This window comes from Manis javanica, chromosome 15 (assembly GCF_040802235.1).
Source record: "Manis javanica isolate MJ-LG chromosome 15, MJ_LKY, whole genome shotgun sequence".
In the NCBI taxonomy this organism is placed as follows: domain Eukaryota; kingdom Metazoa; phylum Chordata; class Mammalia; order Pholidota; family Manidae; genus Manis; species Manis javanica.
Window position 1 is genome coordinate 68,442,315 of NC_133170.1, and position 13,393 is coordinate 68,455,707.

The 13,393-nt window shown below is 33.8% G+C and overlaps 1 protein-coding gene and 1 long non-coding RNA gene across 25 annotated transcripts in view; one reads left to right on the forward strand and one right to left on the reverse strand.

Annotated features, from left to right (window-relative positions):
* The window catches only part of IFT81 (intraflagellar transport 81), a 252,692-nt gene that overhangs the window by 188,081 nt on the left and 51,218 nt on the right, over positions 1-13,393 (forward strand). For all 21 annotated transcript variants that reach the window (XM_073222918.1, XM_073222915.1, XM_073222920.1 and 18 more), the window contains 4 exons: positions 7,637-7,723; positions 8,728-8,799; positions 8,884-8,969; positions 12,467-12,512. In XM_073222918.1, coding sequence (XP_073079019.1) covers positions 7,637-7,723; positions 8,728-8,799; positions 8,884-8,969; positions 12,467-12,512 — 291 coding nt within the window. The remainder of the gene's footprint in view (positions 1-7,636; positions 7,724-8,727; positions 8,800-8,883; positions 8,970-12,466; positions 12,513-13,393) is intronic.
* The window catches only part of LOC118971672 (uncharacterized), an 87,305-nt gene that overhangs the window by 29,304 nt on the left and 44,608 nt on the right, over positions 1-13,393 (reverse strand). The window lies entirely within an intron of this gene.

The window sequence follows — 13,393 nt, forward strand, 5'->3', positions numbered from 1 at the left end:
AACTTTTTGTAATAAAAAAGTATACTGCAAAGAAAATCCAGCTGCATCACTGGCTTTAATATTAACTGAAATTCTTAATCTCTGCTTTTTTATTTATCTTTAACTTGTTTAAATATATTTAACACTTGAAATTACATCGATTTATTACCATGGAGTTAAAGTGCAGTAGTACTTAAAAATACTTTATACTTCTTGCTTTAATGGGCAACTCTCAAATATTTTGGTACTTTTATAGTGACATGTTAATAAATTTCCTTTTATTGTACTTGCACGTTGTTCTAAATTTGAATATTAACAACTTAGAACATTAGAGCATCACAACTCAAGATACATAATTTATATTTATTTAAATCTTTTATAATTACCTAGAATTAGAACAGCATCTTGAAAAGTTTCATATTTTCTTAGGAGCAGTTCTATAAATTATATGTAATTAAATGGCATAATCCATAGAATTGCTTGTGTTTGGGGAAAAGCTAAGGCACTCATGTTATAGTAAATAATCTGATAATTATTGATTTCACTGAACTATTTCATATTGATTACTTCTTATAAAACTAGGCTCTTGGCAAGAATTCAGACTGTAAGGAATTGTTCAGGGGAAAGAATAGAAATTATTTCTGTCTCAGTACTGCTCAGCACATTGCCTAGAAGTCATAATTATTAGCAGTTTCTTATGTATTTTCCAGAAATTTTCTGAGGATTAATGAGTGGATAATTATTTTTTTATTATTATTATTTTTTTACTAATCATTCTTTGATTTGAGAAGGTTTTTTTTTTTTTGAGAGGGCATCTCTCATATTTATTGATCAAATGGTTGTTAACAACAATAAAATTCTGTATAGGGGGGTCAATGCTCAATGCACAATCATTAATCCATCTCAAGCCTAATTCTCATCAGTCTCCAATCTTCTGAAGCATAACAAACAAGTTCTTACATGGTGAACGAATTCTTACATAGTGAATAAGTTCTTACATGGTGAACAGTACAAGGGCAGTCATCACAGAAACTTTCAGTTTTGATCACACATTATGAATTATAAACAATCAGGTCAAATATGAATATTCATTTGATTTTTATACTTGATTTATATGTGGATCCCACATTTCTCCCTTTATTATTATTATTATTTTTATTTTTAATAAAATGCTGAAGTGGTAGGTAGATGCAAGATAAAGGTAGAAAACATAGTTTAGTGTTGTAAGAGAGCAATTGTAGATGATCAGGTGTGTGCCTATGGACTAAGTATTAATCCAAGCTAGACAAGGGCCTTAAAACATGAGTGGATAATTATTTATTGGCTACCTAAAGTTTGTTCTCCACAACTTTGTTCTACTCTCTAAAAGAACAAAAGGCTTTTTTTTGGCCAGAATTCAACTCTGACTGATATTAAGATTGAATGTTATTTCCTTTCCTTTGCATTTGCCTGCTGTACTTCTGCTCAGTTTTTGCTTCGAATTTCTAAAAAATTACCTTTTTTAGATGTGTCTTTGAATATATCTTGAATTGGGTTTTGTTTTGTGATATAATCTGAAGGGCTTATTTTAATAGATTAGTTTAATCCATTTCTATTAATTGATATGTGGACATATTTAATCTTAGTGCATCATTCTATGTTTTGCTTCCAGTTTTAAAGCCTGGAAAAAATCATCTGTTCATTTTCTCTCTGTCTGTGTCTCTCTTTCTGTCTTTGTATGTGTATATGTGCATGGGCTTTCTGCCTTGTGATTTTGCTCTAGGGATTATTATATTTGTAACTCCACCATTAATCATGCATTTCAGTAAATAGTATCTTTTAATGCCCACTGTGAGCAGTGATGAAATTAGTATACTTCCTCTTCCTTCCCTTTCTCTTCCCTCTCCTCTAGCACCTGATATTATTAAATACAATGAGTTGTATTATCTTCCTTACTGTTATACTTTGAGTATGCTTATACTATGACTTGATAGTCATATCAAGTCAGCTTTAAGTTATATCTTTTGATGCTCCCCCACCCATCCCCAGCAATTAAAAATTGATGAAACCAACTTACTTGTTCTGCCTTCCACCTTCTTTTCCCTTCCCCTTCCCCTCCCTGCAGGTTTGGTTGTATCGTTTCTGCTCTGTCAGGGCATGTAACATTTACCTTCTGTTGTATTAGCCTACCTCCCACTTTGGTTTTTAGTATTACACCTGTAATCATTAGATTCAGTGCTCATTACCAATCCTTTCCTTGCCCTTTTCCTACTTTTTCTTTCCTATGATCTGTCCTCTAGTAGAGTTCTCAAAAAAAGGCTCTTAAGAACAATATTCCCTGATGAGTTCTTGCACATGTTAAGAGTTTTTTGCCTTAAAGATTTCAACAACAGCTTGACTAAGCATAAAATCCTTACATCATACTTTTTTTATATATAGTTAATGTACAATTACTTGAACAACATTATGGTTACTAGACTCCCCCTATTATCAAGTACCCCCCACATACCCCGTTACAGTCACTGTCCATCAACATAGTAAGATGCTATAGAATCACTACTTGTCTTCTCTGTATATACTGCCTTCCCCATGTCCCCCCCAACCCCTACATTATGTGTGCTAATAGTAATGTCCCATTTTTCCCCTTATCCCTCCCTTCCCACCCATCCTCCCCAGTCCCTTTCCCTTTGGTAACTATTACTCCATTCTTGGGTTCTGTGATTCTGCTGCTCTTTTGTTCCTTCAGTTTTTTTGTTGTTATATTTCATAAATGAGTGAAATCATTTGATACTTGTCTTTCTCCACCTGGTTTATTTCACTGAGCATAATACCCTCTAGCTCCATCCATGTTGTTGAAAATGGTTGGATTTGTTTTCTTCTTATGGCTGAATAATATTCCATTGTGTATATGTACCACATCTTCTTTATCCATTCATCTACTGATGGACACTTAGGTTGCTTCCATATCTTGGCTATTGTAAATAGTGCAGCGATAAACATAGGGGTGCATCTGTCTTCTTCAAACTGGAGAGCTGCATTCTTAGGGTAAATTCCTAGGAGTGGAATTCCTGGATCAAATGGTATTTCTATTTTGAGCATTCTGAAGAACCTCCATACTGCTTTCCACAATGGTTGAACGAATTTACATTCCCACCAGCAGTGTAGGAGGGTTCCCCTTTCTCCACATCCTCGCCAGCATTTGTTGTTGTTTGTCTTTTGGATGGTGGCCATCCTAACTGATGTGAGGTGATATCTCATTGTGGTTTTAATTTGCATCTCTCTGATGACAAGCGATGTGGAGCATCTTTTCATGTGCCTGTGGTCATCTGAATTTCTTCTTTGGAGAAGTGTCTGTTCAGCTCCTCTGCCCATTTTTTAATTGGCCTATTTGCTTTTTGATTGTTGAGGTGCATGAGCTCTTTATATAATTTGGAAGTCAACCCCTTATCAGATATGTCATTTATGAATATATTTCCCCATACTGTAGGATGTCTTTTTGTTCTACTGATGATATCCTTTGCTGTACAGAAGCTTTTCAGCTTGATGTAGTCCCACTTGTTCATTTTTGCTTTTGTTTCCCTTGCCCAGAGAGATATGTTCATGAAGAACTTGCTCGTGTTTATGTCCAAGAGATTTTTGCCTATATTTTTTTCTAAGAGTTTTATGGTTTCATGACTTACATTCAACTCTTTGATCCATTTTGAGTTTGCTATTGTGTACGGGGTTAGACAATAATCCACTTTCATTCTCTTACATGTAGCTGTCCAGTTTTGCCAACACCAGCTGTTGAAGAGGCTGTCATTTCCCCATTGTATATATCCATGACTCCTTTATCATATATTAACTGACCATATATGCTTGGATTTGTATCTGGACTCTCTATTCTATTCCACTGGTCTATGGGTCTGCCTTACATCATACTTTATTTCCTTGAGATTTTAAAAATAAAGCTCCACAGTCCTCTGGGGTTAAGTATGGCCATGGAGAGAGCAGAGGCCAACCTAATTTTTTTAGTGACTTGATCTTGAAAGACTGTATTTTCCAGTTGTTGAGTATTGGGTTGTCCATGTGTTCAGCAGATCAAACTTCTTAAATGTATAGTTCAAAATTTCCTGGTGAATGAAAAGTTGTTTAATGTATAGAGTTTTGGTTTTGTAAGAATAAAAAGTGTTCTGGTGGTTGATTGCTCAACAGTGTGAATGTGCTTAAGACTACTGAAGTGAACACTTAAAAATAGTTAAGATGGCAAATTTTATGATGTTTTACCACAATTTTAAAAAGATTCCTTATTTTTTATGAAACTTCCTGATGAATTATTTATCATTACTTTTTACTCTTTTCATTTCTGGTAATGCCTTTTATTTAGGAGTCTTATTTTGTCTGCTATTAATAAAAACATTCCAGCTTTCTTATGATTAGTATTACTTGGTATATCTTCCATTTGTTTACTTTCAGCTTTCTCTGTCCTTATTTTTGTCCTATATATGTCTCATGGATAGCATACAGCTGAGTTTTGTGTGGGTATAGTTTCTTACATCTAGTTTAGGAATCTGTCTTTTAATTGGTGAGTTTAGTGCCATTTACATTTGCTCTTGCCATTGATACGCTGGGGTTTATTTCTGTGATGTACATCCTAATTGCTGTTTTTTCTTTGCTGGTTCTTTCCTACCTTCCAATGCACCAATTCTGTTTTCTTTTATCTTCTTTTTTCTCTTTATTTCCTTTTCTACCTTCTTCTATTCTCATATTGTTTACTCTTAAAATTTTGAATCTATTTTCCTGACCTAATAAAGTCTAAATTAATCAGCATCTCCCTGAATAATATAAGTACCTTACAATAATTTATCACCTCCTATTTTACATGTATGTTGTTATTGTCTGGTATTTTATTTCCATTTTATTCCTTCATCTCTAAAAGCAGTTGTCAGGGTGGTCTTTACTGTTATAATTACTACTTTATGCAGTTGTTTCCTCTTTATATTTACCCACATTTTTAGCAGTTCTCATCATTGCTTCTTATATCTTAATCCTTCCTTCTGGATTCAGCTTCCTTCTTCCTGAAATTATATTTCCTTGTTTTTGTTTTCTCTTAGTAGTCCTCTTAGTAAAAAGTCATTACTATAACTAAACTCTTTTTTTTTTCTTATTAAAGTATCATTAGTATACAATCTTATGAAGGTTTCACAGGAACAACATTATGGCTTCAACATTCACCCATATTATCAAGTCTTTATCAACCCCCTCCCCAACTTTTTGTTCTTCTTAAATAATGGTTTTGTCAGAAAAAAATATATTTTCATTGCTTTCTGGTTTCTCTTGTATTGAAAGATCTGCGGTCAGTTTCTCATTGCTTTTTAGGCAATGTCTTCCTTATAGTTGGATTTAATATTCTTATCTTTATCTTTGGTGTTATCTAGTATTACTACCATGATCTTATTTGCTCTGCTGGAATTTGTGCTTTTTGTCTTCCATTAATTCTGGGAAAATTCTATATAATATCTTCATGTTTTCTCTTGCCTATTTTTCTAGTCTGCTCTCCAGCAACTGCTATGATATAGATGTTAGGCATATAGGGAATGGGAAAACCTACTGTGTATTACATAACCTCACTTTCTTATTTCCATGTTTTTATCTCTCTCTGATGATTTTAAAATAATTTCTTTAGCTCTATATTCTCATTCATGCTTTTCTTTTCCTGAGTTGTGTGTAATTTTATTGTATGCCATCTACTTGGTTTTTAATTTCAGTGACTATTTTTTCATTTCTATTTTTACTTACTATGCTTTTTTTAATCTTTTCTTTTCAGTTCCTCCTTTGTAACTTCAATGATTTTAAGCATATTAATAGCCTTATTTCTAGTATCCAAAGTTCTTGGAGCTATAGTCCTGCTGTTTTTTTATATCTCCTGATTCTCACTCATGATAGATTGTTTCCTTATATGTTTATACTTTTGTATAATGAGCTTATCTTAGTACAGTTTTGCCACTTGAATCCTGGAAGCCACAATGTAGGGTATGTCCCTCCAGAGTAGTTTTGCAGTTCTGCCAGGTGTTTAATTTTGAGTTAATGTGTTAGCTTGGGAGTTCTTATACTATATAGGTAAAGTCAAACCCCAAATCTGCTTGAGGACAGGCCCCTTTTTTCTGTCCATCTCTGCCTCAGCAAAGCTGCATTTACTGATGAGTCATCCTACTCACAGACCAAAATGAAAAAAGCTTTCACCTACAACAGTATCTTCATCTCATTGAGAGGCCCAACAGCTACCTAAGTACTCAGTTTCTGTTGCCCCTTCTCCCATTTAGGGTGTGTATGACTGTCACCAGGAGAGTCCTAGGTGTAGGCAGGTCACTTTGATAATAAAAGCCAGAGCTCTTTTTTCCCACTGACCTTTTATACTGTGCTAGTCAACCCAAACCAGATGCAGTCCCGCATAACGAAGGAAACACACACATTACCCATTTGTATTAACTCTCAGTTCCCAAGGGAACTGTGCTGTGAAACCAAAAGTCATTCTGAGGCTGGCCTGCATCTGTCCAGGCCTGGTGTTAACCCTTTACTCACAGGTTGAAAAATAGCTTGGATGCTATGGGGTTCTCAGTTCTAACTTCCACCCTGTCTTCTGCCCTGTCTGGATATAATAATCACTCTGTTATAGAGATTGACAGCTCCCAGTACCCTTCAGTAAGGATAGTAGCCACAGGGTGTCTTTCTTTCTGACCCTGGTAATTCCTCTCACTTTCTTTAAAGTTCAGTTCAGCTCTGAATTTGAAAGATATTTTCTCTACTTTATCAAGCACTTGTTTTCTCTACTTCATCAAGCATTTATAGCAGAGGATTTTCAGATCATCTAATTTAAAATACTACATTAGAAGAAGTTTGAAACTACTCAAATTGCTTGAATTCGAATTCTGACACCCCTTTCGAGCAGTATACTCTTTGGCAAGATATTTGACCTGCCTGAACTTTCTCCAAGCATGATGTGGGGATATTAATACCTACCTCAAGGGATTGCAGTGAGATTTAGTTATTGTCAAGAATAAAGCTCAAACAACCTAACATGGTTTACAAAGTTCTAATCAGGCCAAAGCTTTCAGCCTCTTCTCTCACTTCTCTGACATACTCCAGTATAATAAACTACTTGTACATCCTAAATTGTTCTTCTCTCTGGCTTCCAAGCCTTTATACATAGTGTTCCTTTTTCTGAACATTCTCCTCCCCTTGTCCACCTTCCCCGTAACTATTCTTACTAATCCTTTGTACCTCAACTTAGATATCAATTTCTCCAGGAAGTTGTCCTTGCTGATCCCTATGCCTGGGTTATGCCCTGTGAGAGTCCCATGTGCTCCTGTAATACTTGCATTTGCCCATCACAGCCCTCAGCAGTCTGTTTACTTGTCTTACCATTATTTGAGGGGAAGGGATTTTGGCTGTTTTGTTCACTGTTGTATCCCCAGCTCCTAATAAAAAGCCTAGCACACAGCTAATACATGCTAGCTATTATTTTTATCAGCACCTTCATCTGTCATAATTCTCAAATGTCTTATTATTGTATATATAACTCCTAAGTATGCCAAGAAGCTTAGAGTTAAGTTACAAGACTGACAAGGGCATGCATTGTTTCAGAGCCACATTTTAGGCCTTTGTTTTTCATTTATTCAATCATTTATCTTTTTCATAGGAGCTAACCCAGGAGTGTGATGAAAAGAAATCCCAGTATGATAGCTGTGCAGCAGGCCTTGAAAGCAATCGGTCCAAATTAGAACAGGTAAGACAGTGTTTATCTTAACAATTTAGCAGAAACTACCTGTATATGCATTTTCACTACATCAATATTAAAAAATCCCCAAATCCCTCATCCTCTGAGTCCGTCTCCTAAGTCCAGAGATCTTTATTCCTTCAGACTTGATGTGTACACACTAAATTCTCCATCTGTACCACTACTGCCAAAGCCCAGGCCCCCATGACGTCTTTCCTAGACTCCAGCAGGAACTGCTCTGCCACCTCCACTCTTGACTGCCTCAGATTTTTTTCTCCATAGAGTGGCGAAAGAAACTTGTATAAAATTTAAGTCACCCTTGTGGCTTTCCATAGCACTTAAAACCTAACTTCCAAACTATAGTCCACAGGCCCCACTGACTGCCTCATGAACTCCATGTCCATGTGCTCTATTCCTCATCCCTGGGGCTCCAGCCACACTGGCCTTCTTCTCATACTTCAGACAGGCCAAGTGTGTTTTCACTTTGGAGCATTTACCTGTGCTTTTATCTCTGGGACATTGTCCCCACAGCTCTTTGCTTTGATCTCTTTATCTATCAGGTCTCAGCCTAAATGTCACCTCCTCCTAGAGGTCTTCTCTGATCACACTATCTAACATCGTGCACTCAGTTACCCTGTCACATTCTACTCTACTGCTGAATTTTCTTCATAGGACTATCCCTACCTGAAACAAACTTCATTACGTGTTTCCATACTTACACCTGTTTCCTCTACTTGAATGAGAGCAAGACCTTTCTCTCTTGTTCACTGATGTGTCCCCTCTAGCCAGAACTGGGTACAAAGTACGTACTTAATAAATGAGTAACTGAACCTGTACGTTTTAGAGTGATATGAGTAATCTCGAAGACTGCAACCTGGTCTATTACAGTAAAAAGTTACAATCACAGAAAAAGAAATTACTCTGATGGTATTTCTTTTGTTGTACATCTAAAGTCATCTTTGCATCTGATTATTCTTTCAATAATGTTGTCCATTTAAAACTATATATTGTAGGAAGTCAGAGGACTCCGTGAAGAATGCCTTCAAGAAGAAAGTAGATATCATTATACAAATTGTATGATTAAGGTAAGACAAAGAGAGTGGATCAAAAACTTTTCTGAGGTTTTTCTATATCAAGAACTTAACCTAAAACTTAGTCTTTCCACTTAGAACCTAGAAGTACAACTTTGTCGCGCTACTGATGAGATGAAGGCATATGTCTCTTCTGATCAACAAGAGAAAAGAAAGGCAATTAGGCAAGTAATTTTGTAGTTTTTATACTGAGTTATTTATTATTTTTACCTGTAGAAGTTTTATAACTAAAATGGAATTATAATGCTAAGATATTATTTATAATTAAATCTTATTAAACATCTGGATAGTGCAGAACTGCAAAGGAGAAATACATGCAATTTTATTTCTTGCTTGCTAACTTTTTTTATTGTGACAAAAGATATGTAACATGAAATTTTTCCATTTTAATCACTTTTAAGTGTACAATTTAGTTACATTGATTATATTCACAATATCATGCAACCATCACTACTATATATAACCAAAACTTTTTCATTACCCCAAACAGAAACTCTTATAATCATTAAGCAATAACTCCCCATTCCCTCCTCCCCAGAAATATATACAATTTCATAGTTGCTTTTTATAAGCACTAAGGTTGGTCTGTGTTTAAAGTTTCACATGGTTTGGACTTTAGTTATCTGCCTGCTCATTGTGCAGTATTACTGACTGCATTTCAGCTAGAAACTGTGTGTTTGCAATGTGCCAGCCTTCAAAATAAGGAAGATTGGATAAATACGACCAGTCCTCATGCGGTGATTTTTTTTTTTTTTTTTTTTTGGTAATCCTAGCTTGTAGCAGACTGTAATAAATGCTGCCTTAAAAAATACATTTATAGTTGAATTGTTAGCTATGATAAAATGCAGTAATTAAACAACATAAGCTTTCTTTGTCCCTTACTGCAATTCAAATGTTTTGCTTTTACCACCCAGTAAGAACTCAAAGTGCAGGATTCACTTTTATTCTAGATTAAAGTTGAGATATTTAGTGGCATTAATACTTTAAAAAGAAATCAAAGAAATAGAATGTCTTACAAAGTCTAAATTTTTTTATATAATGCAGTGGAATGCAGTCCACACTGAAAATATCCTATAAATAGAACAATATTTTTTCTAATATTGTTAACATAGTAAGTGTACTTACTCAGATTCCTTCATTGAATATAAACTTTGCTCAAAAAATCTATATGGTTAACACTAATATTTCACAAATGTGAGAAGTTTTGTTCTTGAAATATAAAAAGTTTTAGAAATTAAGTTCCATTTCTTCCTAAGTTGTTAATATAAACAGTAAAGAAGGAAATATTGTTCTTGAGCTATTGGTTTTTCTGATCAGTTTTCCAGCCAGATATTATTCTTCATCATTTAAAAAATCATTATAAACCTTTACCATTCTGTAAGTTTTTCTATAGGAAAATATTGTGTCCTGACTAGAGAAGTACATAGAATATTATGAATAAAATGGAGTAGTTATACTCTAAACTCACTGATACATGTTTAAAATATTATTATAGAAATAACATTTTTACTGTTAACTCATTTTCTACTTTTATAATACCTTCTCGTAAGGCTGAAGGCCTAAGAAATTAGTCTGATTTTGAAAGATTGTCTGCAAATTTTAATTGTATTTAAAGAAGCAGCATGTTTTATTTCAAACTACTAGAGAAGGGCTCATAAAATTTTGTTTCTAACCTGGTTTTTCCAGTTCCCAGTTTTGTGACCTTGGGCAGATCACTTCATCTATAAAATAAGAACAATGTATACCACAGAAGATTAAGTTAAATATAATATATATAGCAGTGTTTTATAAATGATATAGTTTTTGAATCCCTGCAGGGCAGGGAGGGACCCTGTCTATCTTGTTTTCTTACTCTTAAAGCCCCAGAGCATGCTTGGTATATAACAGGTGCTCCAGAGTTATTACTTCTTGAATAAATTAACATTACACATTAGTGTTATATGGGAAAAAAGCATGAGCCTGTTGACTTTTTGACAAAATATAAATGGAAATTCTAAACAGCTTGGACATTTTTCAGGCCCAGAGTAATAAATGATTTATTTATTCATACAGTTTTCTTTGGTGATAGACAATTACATGGTGATAGGTCAATTACATCCTCCTGTTAGAAAGGCAAACAGTTTGACTTAGTGTCTCATAAATTTTGAGGGCAAAATGAAAGTTGATCAAGATTATTGAACTTTATTTATTATTCCTTTCCACCCTCATTCCTATGCACAAATCTACCTTCACTTCAGCTCTGTAAGGAGTTCAGGTATTTTGATTGCCATTCTCTCTATTCTAATCACGTTTACCTCCCTTCTTGCATAAGTACAAGTCATCCCTCACTTAGGCTACTTGAGTTTCTCTCGGTGGTTTATGGTTTCTTAGATTCCCAACTCTGTACTGTTTAATTTCTTCTTAAATACTACTATGTAACTTTAACAGAAACAGGCTTTTTCTATCCAAATTTGAGGTCCAGAGTCTCCTACCTTCTTTGTCATTGGTTCCTTTGTCTTCATTCTTCAATCCTTGTCCTTAAAGCTTTAAACCTCACTTTTTGCCTTATGTAGTATTAAAATATAATTATACTTTGTTTAAAAATACAATACAATGTTATTTGTATTTTTTTACATTAAAAATTGGCAGATGTTTTAGCTTATAAAAAAATTATTATAAAAAACAAAATGTAACCATTATGAAGTATAGTACAGAAAAACTGAATATTGGCCACATTGCCATGCCTCAGAAATAACTACTGTTGATATTTTCCTCTACATTATTCCATGTTCTTTTCCCATTTATTTGCTAGTATGTCCGTATGTGTGTGTGTGTGTGTGTTTGCAAATGTATGGGAAAATTTTATATGTGTATGTATACAAAATTAGATTAAATTATATATACAGTTTTCCTCTTAATAATTTACATGGAATTCTTTCTGCTAAATTATTTATAGATCGATCTCATTCTTTTTTACAACGCTGTATCATTCCTTTGGATGGATATGCCATATTTTATTTAAAAATTTCCCCATCTATTGACATTTAGTTTGCTTGCAAATTTTCACTATTTTAGGCAATGGTGAAGTAAACAGTCTTTGCTTTTATGCTCATTAAGTTATGAAAATTTCTCTGTGGAATGACTTCCTAGAAATGGAATTGCAGGGTTAGATGGTATTTAATATTGATTTAAAATCTATATCTTTCTCCTTTTTGTAAACCTCTTCAAAAATAAAGTATAATTTAAGCCTCTGGCTCAGATTGTTGTATTTCAGCATCAGCCAATTGTCGTTGGAGTTGTTTCACAACTACCTAATAACATATTTCTTGTTAATATATCACTCTAACATACGTGTTTTGAAAAAAAAAAAGAAGTATAATTTAAGTGAATGGGTTGCTATTGTTTTAAGGCTTAATCAACCAGAAATAGTACTTAACATTTTAATTCTCTTAATTTATTATGTAATGTTTTATGTGTTTTTTTCCCTTTAAATTACTATTTACTAGAAGAACTGACTAGAGATGGGAGGAGAGTATTTGATAATGGGTTTCATTCTGACTCCAACACTCTTAACTATATTATCTAATGTATTTAGATAGATATGTTAATTTATAATTTAGTTGTATGATCAAATCAATTGAAGTAGTATAAATTGAAACTAAATCATTATGTTGACCCTTAGGGAACAGTATACCAAAAATATTGCTGAACAAGAAAACCTTGGGAAGGTAAGAATGTATTATTTATTTTGTAAAATATGTGTAATTCAGGCTTTCAGTACATGGTTGTGACACTGTCACTCTTTTTAAAAGGTTATAGTACAGTTTTCAAGGGGAGATTGGATCCTTCTTAATTCCTGTCAAAGGTGATTCCTTAGGAGTTTAGTTTTATCGAAGTGAAAGCACATGGATTTTTGGAGAAAAAAATCTAGTTTTAAATAACAAAGAGTTCATGAGAAGGTTCTGCATAACAAACTACCACATTTGTGATGAACTACAAGTTTTCAAATTCTCAGGTATCTCTGCTATAAGTATAAACTTATTCATTTATTTTATTTAATAAACACAAAACTCTTACTACAAGCCAGGCACTGGGCTAAGTCCTTTACAAACATTTATTCATTTAATACAAATAATTGAAAAACCTTACTTGAGATATTCAGCTCTCTCCCTTCTAGTCTTGTATGAAGGCTACTGAAAATAGGAGTGTGTGATTGAGTCTTGTTTTCTCAGTTGTCTAAACCACTCCTACTACACTATAAGTAAGTAATAGATAGTAAAGGAGGGCCTTCACAGTCAGCTTAAATAAACAATGATTTGATTGTTCTAGTTAACTTAAAGCAACACATTTTGACAGTCATTTTAAAGATACCAACTCTGTCATTTTCTTTTTTTTAGAAAGACCCGTATTTATTAAAACTCAGGACCAGTCATCAAGTAGGCAGGTTTCAGCCCTAAGTTTGTGGTTCCAGACAAACCCTTAACCACTTGGGAGTTCAATTCCTCATATTTAAACCAAAATTGGTAGATTGGAAATTTAAAAATTAAATTATCTACATGAGTTTTAAGATCATCTTCAATGAATTTAAGTCCATGTTGCATAGTGAACA